General features: G+C 37.4%; 1 protein-coding gene across 2 annotated transcripts in view; it reads right to left on the bottom strand.

Moving 5' to 3' along the window:
• Positions 1–11,691, bottom strand: part of LOC104588335 (ABC transporter C family member 2-like) — a 107,220-nt gene extending 95,529 nt beyond the window's left edge. The window contains exons 1-4 of one of the 2 annotated variants that reach the window (XM_010246214.3): positions 11,497–11,665; positions 11,224–11,300; positions 10,292–10,837; positions 1,310–1,488 (exon numbers count right to left, since the gene is read on the bottom strand). In XM_010246214.3, coding sequence (XP_010244516.2) covers positions 1,310–1,488; positions 10,292–10,624 — 512 coding nt within the window. In that variant the 5' untranslated portion in view covers positions 10,625–10,837; positions 11,224–11,300; positions 11,497–11,665. Of the gene's footprint in view, positions 1–1,309; positions 1,489–10,291; positions 10,838–11,223; positions 11,301–11,496 lie in introns of both variants that reach the window. The other variant, XM_010246215.3, reaches the window with a different exon arrangement.
• Between the last annotated feature and the right edge of the window lie 5,602 nt (positions 11,692–17,293).

Below are 17,293 nucleotides of genomic sequence, written 5' to 3' on the forward strand. Positions count from 1 at the left end.
CTCCTACCAAGAAAATTAGCTTGGACATCTTATGAATTGCATTAGATCTTGAAACTACTTCTTGCTTTCAGAAATTCCATTGCAGTCAAGAACCTGGTTTTTAAGTGAGAGATCTCAATACTACCGAAAAAGATGGAATTTTCCTTGTCGCCTGCACCAAGATCAAAAGCAACTGAAGATGAAGAAGTTTTCTGTAGAGTTTTTATCAGCAGACAGGAAAAGGTGGGGAAAAGGTTTCGATGGGGTGGACAACCACAAGAGAGAAGAGCTTTTTTCTGCAATGGTATATTAGACTTTTTAACTCCTCCATTACATAAAACGGTTGATACATCTGATAGGGGAGATCTTAGTCCAATTTGAAAAAGAGAGGGGAGGTTTCAGTATTTAGGAAAAACATCAAGGGAGGTTTATTTTTGCTCTTATATTTTTTTTGAAGAATGAGGATAAAAAGTTTCATTGAAAAAAAGAAAAAAGGATAAAGACAAAGATATCACAGTAACAAAATCTTAATCCACTTAATAATGCATAATCATTAATACTCAGTGAGACTCGGTAATGGCCCTAATGGGTTTGCAAGACACTCATTGAGGCTTGGTACCATGTAGCAGCACATTTTGGCCTACTTACCCATCAATGTAAAGCCTACCACTTGGACACAAGTCAGTCTCGTGGATTTATATTTTCACTTTTTGATCTGGTGCACTGCTACTTGAGTAAACTAACTAGTCATATTAACCTTCCCTATCTTTAATATGGTTTTGCAATCACTATGAATCATAACTTCTTATAGTGTTATCAATTGATGTGACAAGACAACCAAAACAAACAAAAAAAAGCTTTCCATATTTGATTATTTGCCTTCAATATTGATGTCTGACACTTGCTCCATATATTTCACAGAAATGATAAAGGCATAGCTTTAGCAATAAGAGAAACTAAGGGTCCGTTTGGTTCACAGTTGGAATCGGAATCAGAATTCCCTTTGCCTGTGAGGTCCAAACAGGAACCAGAATTAGAATCAGAATCAACTGGTATGAAATTCTCATTCCCAAGGGAGGGGGGGAATGGCCATTCCCTCAAATGGGGAATGCCATTCCACTAGGAATGTATATTGGATACTGACCCCACCCAACCAAACAGTTAGAATCGGAATGGGCTATTCCAATTCCGATTCCAGACCCCTATTCCCGTGAACCAAACAGACCCTAAGAAAAGAATAAAAATTATGGCTTTGAAGTTTGAAGTGCATACGACTAGTCACGTTTAAAACTTTTTCTTGGGGAAGAGGGGTGAGAGATGAATAACTCACTCATTGTAGTATTCCTTGACTGGTAATATAAGATTGAGCATAACAATCTCCCCAATCAGAACATAGATGACTCCAAACCGGACATACCACCGAAACTCACAGATGTAGATCTTAGTTTCCACAATGGTCATTACCACCATAGAGCACCAAGCAAGGGACTCAATGAGAAGAGAAAGCATCTGCAAAATAAAGATTAAAAGATCATACAAGTAGACATAATATCAGTTTTACCAAGCTGCCCAAATGATTTTAGCAAGGACGGAAATAACAAACATTCTGTTTTATTGGACAAGGGTGATCTGAACATCCTGTAGAAAAATATCACAACATAGTTACATCAATTCTACCCACATCTCCTCTATAAAAGAAATGAGTTTTAGCCATGACATGACATCTCAACTACCAGAGAAGTAGTGGTTTGAATTCATTCCTTTAAGAGATATTGCTTCACTTTCCACCTTGACTTCTTATGTAAGATGCTGCCTTCTGACCTAACATGGTATAGACTTGCCTAGTCATAACTATATACTTGACCCATTCAAATATTTGATATTTTCTTATGTTTCAACAAATTTAGGAAATCAAAGTGGTTCATTAGTTTAGTTTTACATCATATTAAGGTTGATTTGTGAATACCAAGAAAATATATTTGGTTTTCTAAACCAAGAAGCTTGGGAGAATGCCAATAAAGCCAATAGAAGGGTTGTTGAGATTTTTGTGATATCTATATTAAGTTCAGGGATTTATGGGAATTTGGTTACAAGTGTTTCTTTCCATACAAGATATTAATAACAGAGAACATGTAAGAACAAAATCATTTCTTAGCATCCATATTTCCTCAAAAAGAACCTACTGAACTTGGAATTTATTGCAACACAAGAAGCTATCCTTCAATGTCCCCATAATCATGGTGAGGCAATGAAGATAAATCCGGAATACAAAATCTTCACATCATGTCTTATGGATGGATAATCACAATTATTTTGGACAAAAATTGAGTATGCTTACTGATGAAAAAGAACAATGACTGCAAATAGGCAAGCAAAACTAATGCACACATTCATACACACATTGAAGAAGTTCAGAAAGAAGGGTAGAGGTCATATGTGATTTTTAGACAATAATAAAACTAGTAGGAACTTAGAAGGGCAATTTGTTATGATTTTAGGTAAAAGAGGATTTTCAAGTAGATGTGTTTTATATGACCAATAACATATACTTATATGAGATGGAGCATTTAATAGCACTGTGAACAGTTACATGTTAGCACAAGAAATTTCAAATGAAAGAAATGCTTGGTGGAGAAAGCTGATTGTGGACAAATATGGAGTGGACCGGGGTGATTGGAGATCCAATTCTCCTATTTCAAGAGGGATAAGTTCCATTTGGACAGGAATAATGAAGAACGCTAATTTATTTGAGGAAGGAATCGGTTACAACTTGGGAAATGGGGAAAGAATCAAATTTTGGAAAGACTCTTGGTGTTCTGAAGTGTGTCTGAAAGATGCCTTTCCTCTCTTGTATCAAATTTCTGTAAATCAGGACTCCTCGGTGGCTGAGAATTTCAATGTGGATGGTAACTCTTTCAGTTGGAACCTAACTTGTAGGAGGCGCCTCTTTGACTGGGAAATTAAGGAGTATGCAATTCTGTTGGGCCTGCTCCAAAACCAGAGGATTGACCCAAACATGGAGGATGCTTGGAGATGGAAATGGGAAGCTGATGGCATGTTTTCTATTAAGTCTATGTTCCGTAAGTTGATAAGTTCAGGTCAGGAAAACTTTCCGGCTAGGCAGATTTGGAGCTCATTCAGTCCTTTCTAAAGTGAAGTTTTTGCTCTGGACAATGGCTTTAAATAAATGTCTATCCAAAGTTAATCTAATGAAACATGGCATTCAGATTTCGGACATGTCATGTGGCTTATGTGGTGGGGTAGTAGAAACTACTGAACATCTGGCCTTACATTGCCCAGTCTCAAATTATATTTGGAGGCATCTTCTCCAAGCTTTGGAAATCAGCTGGGTAATGCCAAATTCTGTGAAGGATCTTCTGTGGTGTTAGCAGATTGAGGGTCTCAGCAAGAAAGGTATCTTGATTTGGAAGACTATCCCGGCTGCTGTGCTTTGGACTATCTGGATTGAAAGAAATAACAGAATTTTTCAGGGCAAAGCTAAACCTTCAGAGGAAATGGTGCAGAAAGCTGTGGGTAAACTTCTGTCCTGGATGTCGGCATCAGAGTTGTTTAAAAATCAGAATTTGAGTCTTTTGTTTAGGTCTCAGAACTGGTTGTATCTGTAATTTGTGGCCTAGGCTCCTTTGTACTGGTCCTTATTTTAATAAATTACCTTACCTTTTCAAAAAAAAAATAAAAAATACCACACTCTAGCACCAATCACTGGTATTAAACTCATACCTTGCCTTGATTGTTATGCTAATTAGCATTTTCCTGTTTCCTCAATTAGAAAAGAGAATTATCTTAAAAAGAAATGAAAGAAAAAACAAGATGTGTACAAAGAAGAATAAAAGCTAAAATGGGACAAGGCATTGCCTACCCCTTTCCACCCCGACCCAAAAAGCAAGTAAACATGAAACCAAAACACCAACCATGCAGATCTACATGCATGGTTATCAAGGCAGCGAAGTGAGACCAGGAGAGAGGGTACCACCTTGCCACTATTAGTTGGTGGTGTTTTGACAAATAGGATCTATAATTCATTGGATATGATTGATTTTGACACATTCCACATTTTTCAATTTCTTATTATTTTATATTGAAAATATTAAAATTACAAAATTTCCAAAACTGATTAAAAATAATGAACTTTGCATGTAAAAACACATTATATCATTTTTATAAGTGACAAGAAATATTTTATTAATACGAACAAAAAATTATGAAGAATGCAAAGCTTCCCATGGGGAGGCATGTAAAACTACCTCACCGTGCAGTAAATTAGTAGTTATAATTGAGCCCAATACAAATGATCCCTCTTGACTCCTTAGTTAAAGTATCAGCCAACCCATTTGCAACTCTAAGTACCCATTGAGTTTTAATCACAATTTCATAATACAATATTGCATCTAATCCTAAATTCCAATATTTCATGTACAATATAATCAATTTCGTTTGGTAAAGCAGCAAGGCATATTTAAAATCATGATTTTCCATATTATAAAAATCCAAACAAACAGGGGAAATAAGTCAATAATATAGTGTGAGTTCTAACAAACAAATATTACAACACACTGAAGCAACACAATAAGCAAAGCAAAAGAAGATTGAATCAAAAGAACGAAGGATCTCAGAAAGAATCCAAGCAAATAAGTAATAAACAACATGCTAATAAATAATATGCATACATGATCTGCAGAGCTGAAAAATGACAAAATTGAATTGCTTATCCAACTAAAGACAAAGTAAATCTCAAAAGAATCATTGTACCCACACAGCCAGTGGAAACCCAACAGCAGAAAGCATGTCTGCAGCAAAGAGAGAAAAAGCACCCAAAATACCCGAGCAGTGAAAACCAAACAGTAAGGATGTGTTTTTTTCCACATAAAAAAGGTGAAAAACAAAGTTTTCACCATAAACAAGCCAAAAATTCATTATTATTTATAGTGGATTGGCTCAAGGATTTTATGCTTCCAACCTGACAATCATCCTCCTTTATCCAGGCTTGGGATGTGCAGCGTAAAATAGCCAGTTATTTTTTATTGGAAATGGTAACTTTCATTCATTATTTCATAAATAAATACACACCAAACATTCCATGATGGAAAGTTAATCCCATAAACATTTCCACTATTATAATACAGCCAAAAAAGTTCACCGCTGTTTGATCCTTGTTTGGCTAATGCATCAGCCAGGCCATTGGCTGTTCTTCTAACCCATTTGGAATCTGCTTCAATTTCCTTTCAGACACCATATCTCTCTCACAAGAGTCCAGATTCCTAGATTTCCGGCTTGCATCCACTCTATTACTATCATTGAATCCCCTTCTACTTCAATCCGATGTAGTCCCATTTGTTTTGCCAGTCCCAGTCCTTGCAGTAAAGCTAGCACCTCAACTCTTAAAGAATGCCCAGAACTATATGGCCCGGATAAAGAGCCACAATTTTTCCTTCACTATCTCTAAAGACTCCCCCTACAGCTGAAGGCCCCGGGTTACCAAGTGAACTCCCACCGAAATTTATCTTTACCCTTTGTTGTGTAGAAGTTGCCCAACTTTCTTGAATTGCTGACTTGGATTTTGAAGAGTTTTCTACTGTACTCCATCCCCTAATTGTATCATCCATTCAGAACTCCTTAAACAAACTCAACCGTTTTTACCCAATGTACCACCATAATAGTGATGCGGTTAATCAATTCCTCCCTCGATTTTCCTTTTCCTTAAAATACCCTGCTATTTCTTTCTTCCCACACTGCCCATAAAACTGCTACTCTTGTTGCCCTCCATAACATCCTTCCCCTTTTCTTTAGTTGCCTAAAAAATAAAAAAGCTTGTGTCAAAGAGGCCTGACACATTAGGAGGAGGAATCCACCTGCAACCAAAGAGAGAAGAAAACCACTCCCAAATAGAAGAGACAAAAGTGCAAGAGATTACTAGGTGCTTGGTAGTCCCACCACAATCAAATTGAAGGAAGCAGATATGAGGGGAGAGGCACAAGTTTGGCCTTCTTTTTTGAAGCATGCCACAGGTGTTGATCTTCAAATGAGTCATTTCCCAAAAGAAAAAACACCAAATTTTGGAGGCACTGGGCTGCACCAAACCTCCTTAGATGGAAAAGACGCTTCCACATTTGAAGAGTGAACGAGCGTGTTGAAACAAGAAGAGTAAGAATAAATGCTAGAAGGGGAGGCCGGCCAAATCCTACTATCCTCACAAGAAAAAACCAGAAAAATGATGCTGAAAGGAGGAAGAAGTTCATCCACTGCCCCCATTCCAGCATCCCTAAGCCCTCTCTGCAAGCCCAAGTCCCAAGAGTCCCCATTACAATGAACAGAAGCAATCACTTTCCTCTTATTCCAATAAGGGGCTATGGATGGGAATCTATCCATGAGAGGAACTTCCCCCAGCCAAACATCTTCCCAGAAAAGCACTTTATTTCTAGAACAAACATCAAACCTAAGAAACAGACAAAGAGAAAGGGTAAACCCATGTATGGCCTTCCAAGGGGACGAACGGAAGCCCTAGGGTTGAGACCAACATCCCAGCTATTAGCTGCCCTATCATGAATACTTGCTATAACTTTATGCCACAACTTATCCTACTCATGAGGCCACCTCCAAATCCACTTCCCCAATAAAGCTATAGTCCTCTTCTTCATATTGCCAATGCCCAAACCCCCTTGTTCCTTACTTCTGGAGACCACCTCCCACTTTAGTTTCACCCAGTTCCCAGAAGAAATCCCTCATAATTTTCTCTAACTTCCTAGCCACACCCATTAGAATACTAAAGGTAGAAAGAGAGTACACTGGCAGATCCACTAGTGTGGACTTAATTAAGATGATTCTTCCCCCGATGGAAATATATTTCTTTTCCACCCTACTAACTTCTTCACAATCTTTCTAGAACTGGGTACCAAAAGCTCACCAAATCCTAAGACCCCTTCCCTTGCCTTCACCTCTTGTTGAAGACTCCCAGCTAGCCTCCTCACAGTTGAAGAAAAACAGAATTTGCTCCTTCTCCCATTGGAGCCAGACTCATATCATAGTAGTTAGAACAAGATGTTGTTGGATTATGCTAAATGTATTGGCAAGGATCTCTTTTTTAAGCCCCCCCCCAAGAACTCTGATATTTCTAAACACCAATCATGAAAGATATACCAAAAGGTCTGCTTATCTTCACAGCTTCCTTCACATTAATGCAAGGAGTTGAAGATTCTCTCCTTGCATCTTGTAAGGTGATGGGATGTCAATAGTCTGTAGAGTTCTGAAAGTTGGAAACAATGATGCTACCACAGAAGGGTTTGTGGACGCCAATAGACAGAGATTGTAGATCCAGAAGGCTCTGAAACCAAAGAACGGTGCAGAGGAACTAGGTACTGTTCCTCTGCAATCAAGCACGATAGTGTGACAGTCACCTACAAGATGCAAGGAGACTGTCACGCAAATCGTGCTTGATTCTGAAATATTCTTTTGTCAGAAAAGCATCTTACTTAGTAATGCCAGCTAAACACAGGCAAGTAAGAGCAAAGCACGAAGGAACTAGGTACCAATCAGAGTGTCTTTCCCAAGTCTTCATGCCATGTGTTACTGTCCTGTGCACTGCTTTGCTTAGTGAAACACTGATTGAGTGTGTTACTTCACAAGATATGAGGAAAAGAATTCGTGGATTAAAATGATTATAAGATCTAAATAACAAAAGAACAATCCCAGGATCCAACTCAGATCTATGATCCATCACAAGCTCTTTAGAATTTGAAATCAAAAACACTCCAAAACTCCTCTATGATTAGTCTTTAAAAGAGAAACCATCTTTTCTACCAATATCCTTAGGATCCAGATCTGCTGCCTGATGAGGATCATTGACAACCAAATACCAGAAGACTTCTGGGAAGACCCAACCAGAGATCAGGCTAAAACAATTGCGAGAGACATGTATTAGTCAGAACTAACTTGTAACCTTTTAACCAGGTATGATCTAATTAGGCATCGAATAGGAATATGTATTATGGTGTATGCTATTTGCCAAATATAATCTTGATTAAGAACACTATGGTAAATACCAAGCTAGAAATGGTTCAGTAATGCTTCAGAATCAATAGGCTTTAGGACAAGTCAGACAGTAGAAATAAAGTTTTAAGATTCACAACCAAGCAATGCCTAGAAATAACCACAAGGAAGGAAAGACAAAAGAGGGTGATTTCCAAAATAAGATTGGGGTAGAAGTGGGTATGTGCTTCCTGAGTTTTGTATAACAATACATAACAATCAGACAAGGGAAATTTTCATAAGCCAATCATAGTAAATCAGGTATAATGAGGGTAATGAGAATGAAAATGTTGAAATAGATAACAGAAAGAATAATAGGGATAGAAGCAGTTTCAATACACAGAACAATGAGGGAAAAGTCAATTGGCATAGGGAATGTGCGGAACTGTGGTGTTGCATTCCCATTTAAAGTTATATAAGTGTCATTAAGGCATTTTGACATTTTGACTTCATGATACATGCTTGGTTTGGCAGATTTAAGTTCAAACATTTGTACCATCATTTACATCGGCTTATGAATATGGGGGTGTTGGGAAAAATAAACAAATGCTCATTGTATTATGTGCCAAAACACCTTAAACTTTCCAATTTCCAAAACTGCAATTTTGGAATGTTGAGACTTAAAACACCACAGTACCAAACACCATCAAAGTGTGGTTATGTGCATCAAAATAAATAATTGGAATAGTGAAAAAGAATAATTCTGTACAAGTCAAGAGAGTCTAAAAGGTAAAGGGAATGCCAAAAAAGCACAAGGAGAAATAGAAAGTAAAGATTTGAGGACCTATTTTAACCAAAAATATGGCTGCAAGTAGGGGTGGATTCAAGCCGAGCTGAGCCAAATAGTACGAGGTTCGAGCTCAAGCTCGAGCTCGGTTCGGGCCAAAACCTTGAGCTCGAACTCGGCTCGAGTCAAAAATTCATATGCTCGAGCTCGATTTTGAGAAAAAATATTTTATAAAAATAAAAAATTATATATAAAAATATTTTTATTTGATATTTAAAAAATTAATAATTATAATATTTTTATTATATATTATTTTCTATAATTTTATTATATATATTATAATATATATTTATATATTCAAGTCGGCTCGCGAGCCTTACGAGCCGAGCTCTAGTAGGCTCAAGCTCAGCTTGTTTCATAATCAAGCCAATGAATTGGGCTCGAGCTCGAGCTCGAGCTCAGTTGAAACCGAGTCGAGCCGAGCTCGAGCAGCTCGTGAAAAGATCGGCTCGTTGCCACCCCTAGCTGCAAGACATTACAGAATTCATGAAACTAAGAGCAAGTTGATACACCTGTACATACATATACACACGTGCATGTATGTGTTTTCATATGTTATTGTGTATATGGTTTTATTTACTAGTAAGACAATTTCCACTCAATAAAAATGTACTAAATTAGGATTTTTTTTATATTTTGATATCTGAGTAACTCCTTCAACAAAATGAAAATCTACCAATAAAGTAACAAGTTAAGTCAACAACACATTTGAACAAACATACTGACATCTAAAGAATTAACAAAACTGAAATAAGATTATAAGAAATATCTTCATGTTACCATTTGGATTATAAAAACAGGAAAAAAATGCAATATTCAGCAGGAAAGAAGAAGAAGAAGGGAGAAAATGTGGGAAAGAAGGGAGGAGAAGAAAAATGTCTGTTTGCCACCCCTCTCTCATCTATTTATAATAAAGAATAAAAGTCGTATGATGCCAAAAATACCCCCTGGCTGCCCAATGTATATAAAAGCAACATAACAACAAAATAAAGAGAAGCAAAACAACAACTGAATATCAATGAATAAATAGAAAACATACTTCTAAACTAGCATCTCAACATTACAAATTCGAAGAAATCAGAGTTTTAAGAAAAATAAGTGATTAAATTTTGTGAAAGATAATGATCTGTGGAGCTAAGCTTGAAGCACGTTTAAAATTTAATTAAATACCACTTATATCTAAAACACTTTCTAAACTAATGCTACAATTCTAGCATTAGTAAAAACTAATGCTAGAATTTAAGACATTTGCAATGTCATTTTTTTTTGAAGAGGTAAAGTAAGATTTTATTAAGGAAAACACAACAAAAGATACAGGAAGGGTTCACTGCTCAAAGGCTGTGCAAGAGAAACACCTTAGGAATCCCAAATCCTCAAAAAAGTTAACCACTACACCAGCACTAGAAACATCTCTTTTGACATTTGCAATGTCATTATGGAAGATAGAACAGAATAAAAAGGAAGAGAAAAGAAAAACCCCACCTCAAAAGGAGCAAGGCTTGTTTGTCCATCAAGATTCAAAATTGAAATGCCCATTACCAGCTTGTATAAAGGTTCTGCAGTACAATAACAAGCTAATAGCCCCAACATATAATTATAGTAATTTGAGCTCAAATAGAACCTCTTCACCGTAAAGTCCCTCTTAATCCGCCATGTACGATAAAAGCACAAACCCAGGAGAACCAAATGGGAGATAGAAACCACCAGAGTGTCAACTCCACATGGTGTATACGGGCCTAAGGCATTCTCCACTGCTTTTTTCCATACTCCATTTTCGACAGGCTTACAGTACCAAACAAGTGGCTTAAAAGCCATCTTCTATCACTTCTCCACTATTTCCTACTTCCTCCACTAAGCAGACATTGTAAACACGCCCTTTTCGTTTCTTCTCAACTGGAATTATTGGGTGTTTGACAATCGTGGTTTTACAAGGTACTCTCAATCAGTAAGTTTTGGGATAAGCAGCCTATTCAATACTTTGTTCTTAGTATCATCCAGACACTGCTTGATTCCCACAAGAGGCGATTCCTGCAACAAATAAACCATCTTAGAAAAGGAAGAAACAGAAGGACAATATCTGTTAAAAAGAACCAGATACATTTCTAGTGCAATATGTTTGATATTATTTTAGAACTTCTAACTCTTACACAATATCAAACTCTGACATAAATTCACAGAGGCGGCGGTTCAGTGATTACTGAAATTGTTTTGTTTCAGAAATTGGCTCTGATTAAGATCAACACCTACCCAAATCTTCGATTACTAAAACTTGGTTTCAGAAAAAAGCTTTTGTTAAGATCACCATCCATCAAAACACCAAGCAAAGATAATACTAGTTATAACAAATCCGAAATTTTCCGCTGCTGTTAGAAGTTTAATAGAAACTAGTCAACAACTACTAATAAAACGTATACCTCCAGAGCTAGCTTTTTTCTGTCTACAGCTTCCACGGAAAATCAAAAAGGGCGGTGTAACTTTACAAGTTCTGAAACTGAAGATGTAAAGAAGAAGAAGAAGAAGAATAATGATGAAATAAGGATAAAGGAACTTTTCAAGCCAAAAATGATAATAATAATAATAATAATAATAATAATAAAGGACAAGGATCGAAAAGTAGAACCCAAACAAACAAGAGACACCGATCAACTAATATCGGATTAGAGCCCCAGAAATTTCAAAAGTTTTACCGATTTCTAGCTGTAACAGCGAACTTTCCTCGGCCTTTTTCCCGTGGCCGTGGGATTTGGAAATTTGGACAAACGCGACCATTAGCAAGGGTCAGCCATTACGAATAAATTTCGAGTTTCAGCCTACAAAAACTAATATTATTTTACTTGTAAAGAAAGTGAGACTCGCGAATCGTGTCAGCGACTGCGGGGAGTGCGATTTAGAAATGCGAATGTAACTTTTTTTCTTCTCGAGGTTGGTACTTGGAACGGGCTTGGATATGCTACACAAAACTTATTCCCACTTTCCTACGCACAAGACATAACAGTTGCGCATTGAGAATCTCTCTTTCCATTGATAGGTAGATTATTCACAATACACGGCTGCGGTGTTTGGTGGGGCGTGTGGGAACAATATCTGCGTAGAGATCCGGAGTGACTTGGAACTTGGTGGAACGAGACGTGATTCATACAGCTGTACCAATCATGGAGCCAAAGTCCTCCTTGTGCGTATTGCGCCCCCGGGTCCGGTAAGTCTATTTCTTTTGTGATGAATGCTGGTCGAGTCTACACCTACTACTCCAAAAACGTTCAAAAAGTAAACTTTTTGCTCCTTTTTTAAGAGGAAACGGACAAACGGTGCTGTTGTAGCTACAAGTTATCATTTTCGTATTCGCATAATCGCATCGTATAACCCGTGGGTCCACATTTTACGTGACCCACCAATCATATTTCACCCTATCATTTAAAATTTTATTATCCTTGAATGATATTTAACGGTTATTATTGGTCATGTGACTAATTCCAATCATTTTCGAATAAGTGATTATTCATTTTTGGATAAATTTCTTAAATTAATCTTACGGTTTAGCTAATTAAATAAGCGTATCCCTATTGTTTGAAAATTGATTGACGCTCCGATAATTGGATAATCCTTCTTAGTCATTAATGTGTAGATGTGAAAAAGACTATTTTATCTTCTACTATAATTACTCGGATCTCTCCCTTTCCTTCTCATTTTCTTTGTTAGAACTATTGGAACCGTTGGAACTGTCGGAATGGAAGATGATGACCGGATTTGGGTTCTTTGAGAGATCTAGATTCCTTGCAAAGAATCTGAGAGATACTCAAATCTAGGTTCCTTACTTGAATTAATGCTCTTTCTTTTGATTTTTTAGAATGGAGTAAACATCGGCGAAATAAGCACTTGCGACATATTGACACTACCCCTACACTCCACTTCAAGGACAACACCGCGCAACCAGCAAAAGTCACCCATCTCCGGGGCCTCCTGAAATAACCTATTGAACTTCATCGAACCACCGAGGCCGCCTAGACCTCCCTATGCTCACCGGAAGAGGAAGGCAAAGGTGAGGAACGAAAAAAGAAGATTTTCAATGTGTGTTGGAGTTACCCTCCGAACGGGAAAAGTCTGTCAACACCGTTCAAGTTCCTCTCAGTTGAGTGCTCCCTACCGCTCGATCCAACTTCGTCGAACTCTCCGCCTCTCTATGTCTCTTCCGCTTCCCCTTCGTTCTCTCATTCACTTCCCATATTTCATACCTGTGAAATTTCGATCACAGTCATAACTGAAGGGATGGGATATCCATCACATGGACACCCAAGTCTTGCGGAATGGACTGGGCGAATTTCAAAAATTTCTCCCATCTTTGCAGGGAATCGAATTCCCTATTTTAGAAAAACATATTTTTCAATGATCAATCTTGAACCATGAACCAAACCAGATCTGAACCAAAACGAGTAGGAGGGAGGATGTACCTGATACGGAGAAACAGTATCTCCCAATGGAGGTGTTCACACCCAAAGAAGGATCCAAAATCTGCTCCCACTGAAAATGGCGCAGTGCAGGATGGAGCAAAATCAGTAATGTTCTTCCAAAAGAACTTGACCCTTCGCAAGAATCAACTAGATGGCTTGTGAGTACAGCTCCAATCAATCTTTTCCCAAAAGAATGGTATCAAGATCAGATCTTGATTTCTCCCAAGAACTGGAGATCGAACTGAAGGTAATGGCGGCGGCAATAAGGAGGCGGCAAGAGAGTATTCGCAGGGTGCAGAATTCTCTCTTCTTGTGTTTTCAGCTCTGAAGAGAATTGAACATCAATCCATAAAGGTTGCCACCCCTTTCTTGTGATTCGGTCAATACCGATATGGCCAAGTCGGTAATGCCACAGGCACGTGGGATTAACTGTATCACGTGCTCTTTTCTTGGGGATTTCGGCCGACGTAGTTTCGGCTATGTTAGTTTCTAGAGAAGGATGTAGAACATAGAGACCGTTCTCCGGTTCCCCATATGCAGATGTAGACCGTTCTCCAGTTTCGGCTATGTTAATTTCTAGAGAAGGATGTAGAACATAGAATGGCTGTGAACATTATAAACTAACACAAGTCTCATTAAGTGTCCAGTTTAAGGGTATTACACAGAAACACACCACAGGAACATGAATCAAATGTGTACTTTATTCATTTACAATAAATTCATAATGTACATATCCCTGATTGAAGCTAAGGGCATACAACTGTCTAACAATAGCTACCATTGCCATGGCTGTATCCACCACTGTCATGCACAGCGACCATCGTAGCCGCTGCCACCACTGTCATAACAACCACCACCGCTGCATAATCCTCCGCCCCCACCATTACTTTCTTTTAACTATGCCTAGTTGACGGTGATGTTTCTGTCGTCAAGAATTTTCCCTCTAGATCTACCGATCTAGAAAATGACGAACCCAAACCCTCTACATCTACCAATCTCACGATCACCAATTATCTTTGGTTCTAGAATTTCACCATAGGGACTAAAAGCTCTCGAGAGAAAGAGAGAGAGAGAGAGAGAAAGAGAGAGAGATTGATTGTCAGTGGCTCAAAGCATTGGTACTCTTTTATTTAAGAAAGTAGTCTCTGAACCGAGTTCAACAACCCTAGTTTGGCCGCAACCCTTTTCTAACATTGATCCATCCTATTTTGGCGATTACTAGTTGAACGTTCAAGAACCCAAGCAACAGTGAAGATGAAACAAGGGGGAGAGGGAGAGAGAACGAAAGGGAAGGAGAGAGAGAGTGTGTGTGTGAGAGTGGAGTCGAATGTGGAGGAGGCTAATGCAGCGGCAAGTTAAGGACCGAACCAGTTCGATTTGCTGTTGAAAGGAAGAAGACAATAAGGGTAAAATTGGGTTTTAAAAAAATATACATCACTTGTATATGAATTTAACGGAATATTAATGGGATGCAAACAGTAAGGGTAGATCTAATCAATTGTCAGAAATAGTAGGAGTAGCATTAGTCAATTTTCAAATAGTAGGGGTACACTTAGTCAATTAGCTAAACCATAAGGGTAGTTTAAGAAACTTACCCTTCATTTGTTTGGGCATCATATCAATAAGCAATTATTCATGTTTGGGAAATAAGTCTAAATAAGTTTTTATTTTGACACTTTAAAAAAAAGTGTTTATTTTGAGAATGAAAGCTTATTCAAAAAGTTTAAAATTTTAAGTTTTTTTGGTATTCAAATTTTAGTTTATTTTTAAGTATTAGTAAGTGCTTTGCATGTGGTAATTCTATATGATGAAAATGATAGTAATAATGCATCTAAAAATTTTTATAAATTTTATGTATTTTTTATTTTTTTTATTTTTTGCTTTTTATTATTAATCAAATGCAGATTGTAAAATCTAAATCTAATTACATAAACATCTCATCCAAATATGTGATAATCATATTGAGTTGTAAAGTTTCAAGTATCATTGATAGGCCTACCTACTTGGCTATATTCTTCTTTTTGGTGTATCCTATTTTTAATTTGTTCATTTGTCATAAACGGTAAGATTTAAATAGAGGGAATTGAATGAGGTAAAAAGTAGTAATTCAATTTACAATTTAAACTTCACAATTAAATGGAGACTAAATTAAAAAATGAATCAATTTTAAAATATATGGATTTATACTATAAAAAATATTGGCATAGATCTAATTAGTAGCATTTATTAGTGAAGAATAACTTAGAAATGTAGGATTTAATAAGAGAAAATGGATTTAATACCTTAAGTATAAGACTTAATTAAAAGATATTAAATGAGGTGAAAAGTAATAAGTGAAGTTACATTTTCAACCCTTACAATTAGAGATGGATTAAATACACAAGTATGGATATTCTAATCATCATTAAAGCTATCATAAAAGTACTTTTATACCATTTCTCAAGCAAAGAAATATAGGGCAATTTTAGTCAAAAAAAAAATTCCACACTACATTCACACTTTTATATATAGTATAGATACTATATACTATATAAGTCTTTATTCAAAAATTTATTACCACAATAATCCATGGTTATATTCCAAAATGCCAATATTTCCCTTCGATCGAATAACATAGGGTTTAGCTTTGTTCGACGACGGTTTCTCCTTCATTCTTCTTCACTTAGATTCCACACCAATGGCAAAACTATTCCAAGCTTGAACCAGAGGCTTGTGCATTCAAGTTGGTGAAGGCTTCTTCTCTTGTTTTTTTTTTTTCATTTTCTCATCTTCAACCAAAAAAAAAAAAATCATTGCATGCGTCCAACCCTAACTGTTTTTTCCTGTGAAAACCAGCATATCTAATCAATCTTTGCATCCAAATTGGCGAATAGTCCTATCTAATCTTTTTTTTTTTCATTTGTTCAATCAAATAGTGAACATGGCATCCAACCTTGTGATTTTTTTTAATGGAATGTCATTGTTGCTACCTGGAATGGGCCAAGGGCAACAATGTAAGTTCACTTCTAAGATGAGGGCTGGTTGACGATTCCGAGAGCTGTTAAAACCGAGGGCCTATAAGTCTGACCTGTGAAGGAAGAAGCATGTTAAAGGCCTCGTGTGTGATCCCAGGGGTGGAGACTCCAATGGTCAAATTAGCAAGGACGTAATGAGGAGGGCGGACGAGGCCTGAGTAAGGTAGCTCAGACGAGGTCACCAGGGAGCTATAGAGCTGAGAGCAATAAATGCCAAGATACTTTACCTCATGGTGATGCTACTTATTTATACTTGAACCTGCTTGGAGTTATTTATGAGCGAACGGCCAGGATGCGATATGCCCTATGCCGTGCGTCGCCATCTAGGGATGCCATGTGTGCACCTGCCATTGAACCTGCCATGTGCGCCTACATCAGTCATGAAGCCATTTATTTATTCTATGCTGTGATTTTTTTTAATGGAACGTTTTGAGTTCATGAGTCAAATGCTCTATTTATATTATTTTTTCCCCTTTTGTTGTGGGGTTCCTTTTCAATAGAGTGCCTTATGTTGTGGGGTTCTTTTTCTTGCGCCAGACACTTAAACCTTTCCGTGCAGACTGCTGGGTCACCCGGCGGCTTCAATTTTGGTTGTGGGAAGGACAAAGAGGCCTTAACAATAATTGTCCTTGTTTGTGTCTAGGTTAGTATATGGTAGATTATCCTTCTTGGGTTGGTTTACCAATTTGGACCTGCTAATGTCGTTTCCATGTACCAATTTGGACTTGCTTGTACGAGGAAACCGGGCCGACTGTATCTTCTTGTGCAAACATGATGCCACAAACAACCATGCATCTTTGAGCTAGGAGGAGTATGAAGAGAACATTATAGAGCTTGCCATTTATTGAACATCGATCTCTTAGAGGGACCAACACCTTCTACTTTACCACCCTATTTACAGATGGCAAATTAAATTTTAGATTAATCCCTGGTCTCAAGGAAGCCGAGGTGATGATTCTGACGAGTCTTGATCAAATTTGAACTAGATATGTGGGTTTGGGCATTTGGTGAGCAAAGTTGGATCA

Source organism: Nelumbo nucifera, chromosome 3 (genome assembly GCF_055504915.1).
Source record: "Nelumbo nucifera cultivar China Antique chromosome 3, China Antique-T2T, whole genome shotgun sequence".
Taxonomy (NCBI): domain Eukaryota; kingdom Viridiplantae; phylum Streptophyta; class Magnoliopsida; order Proteales; family Nelumbonaceae; genus Nelumbo; species Nelumbo nucifera.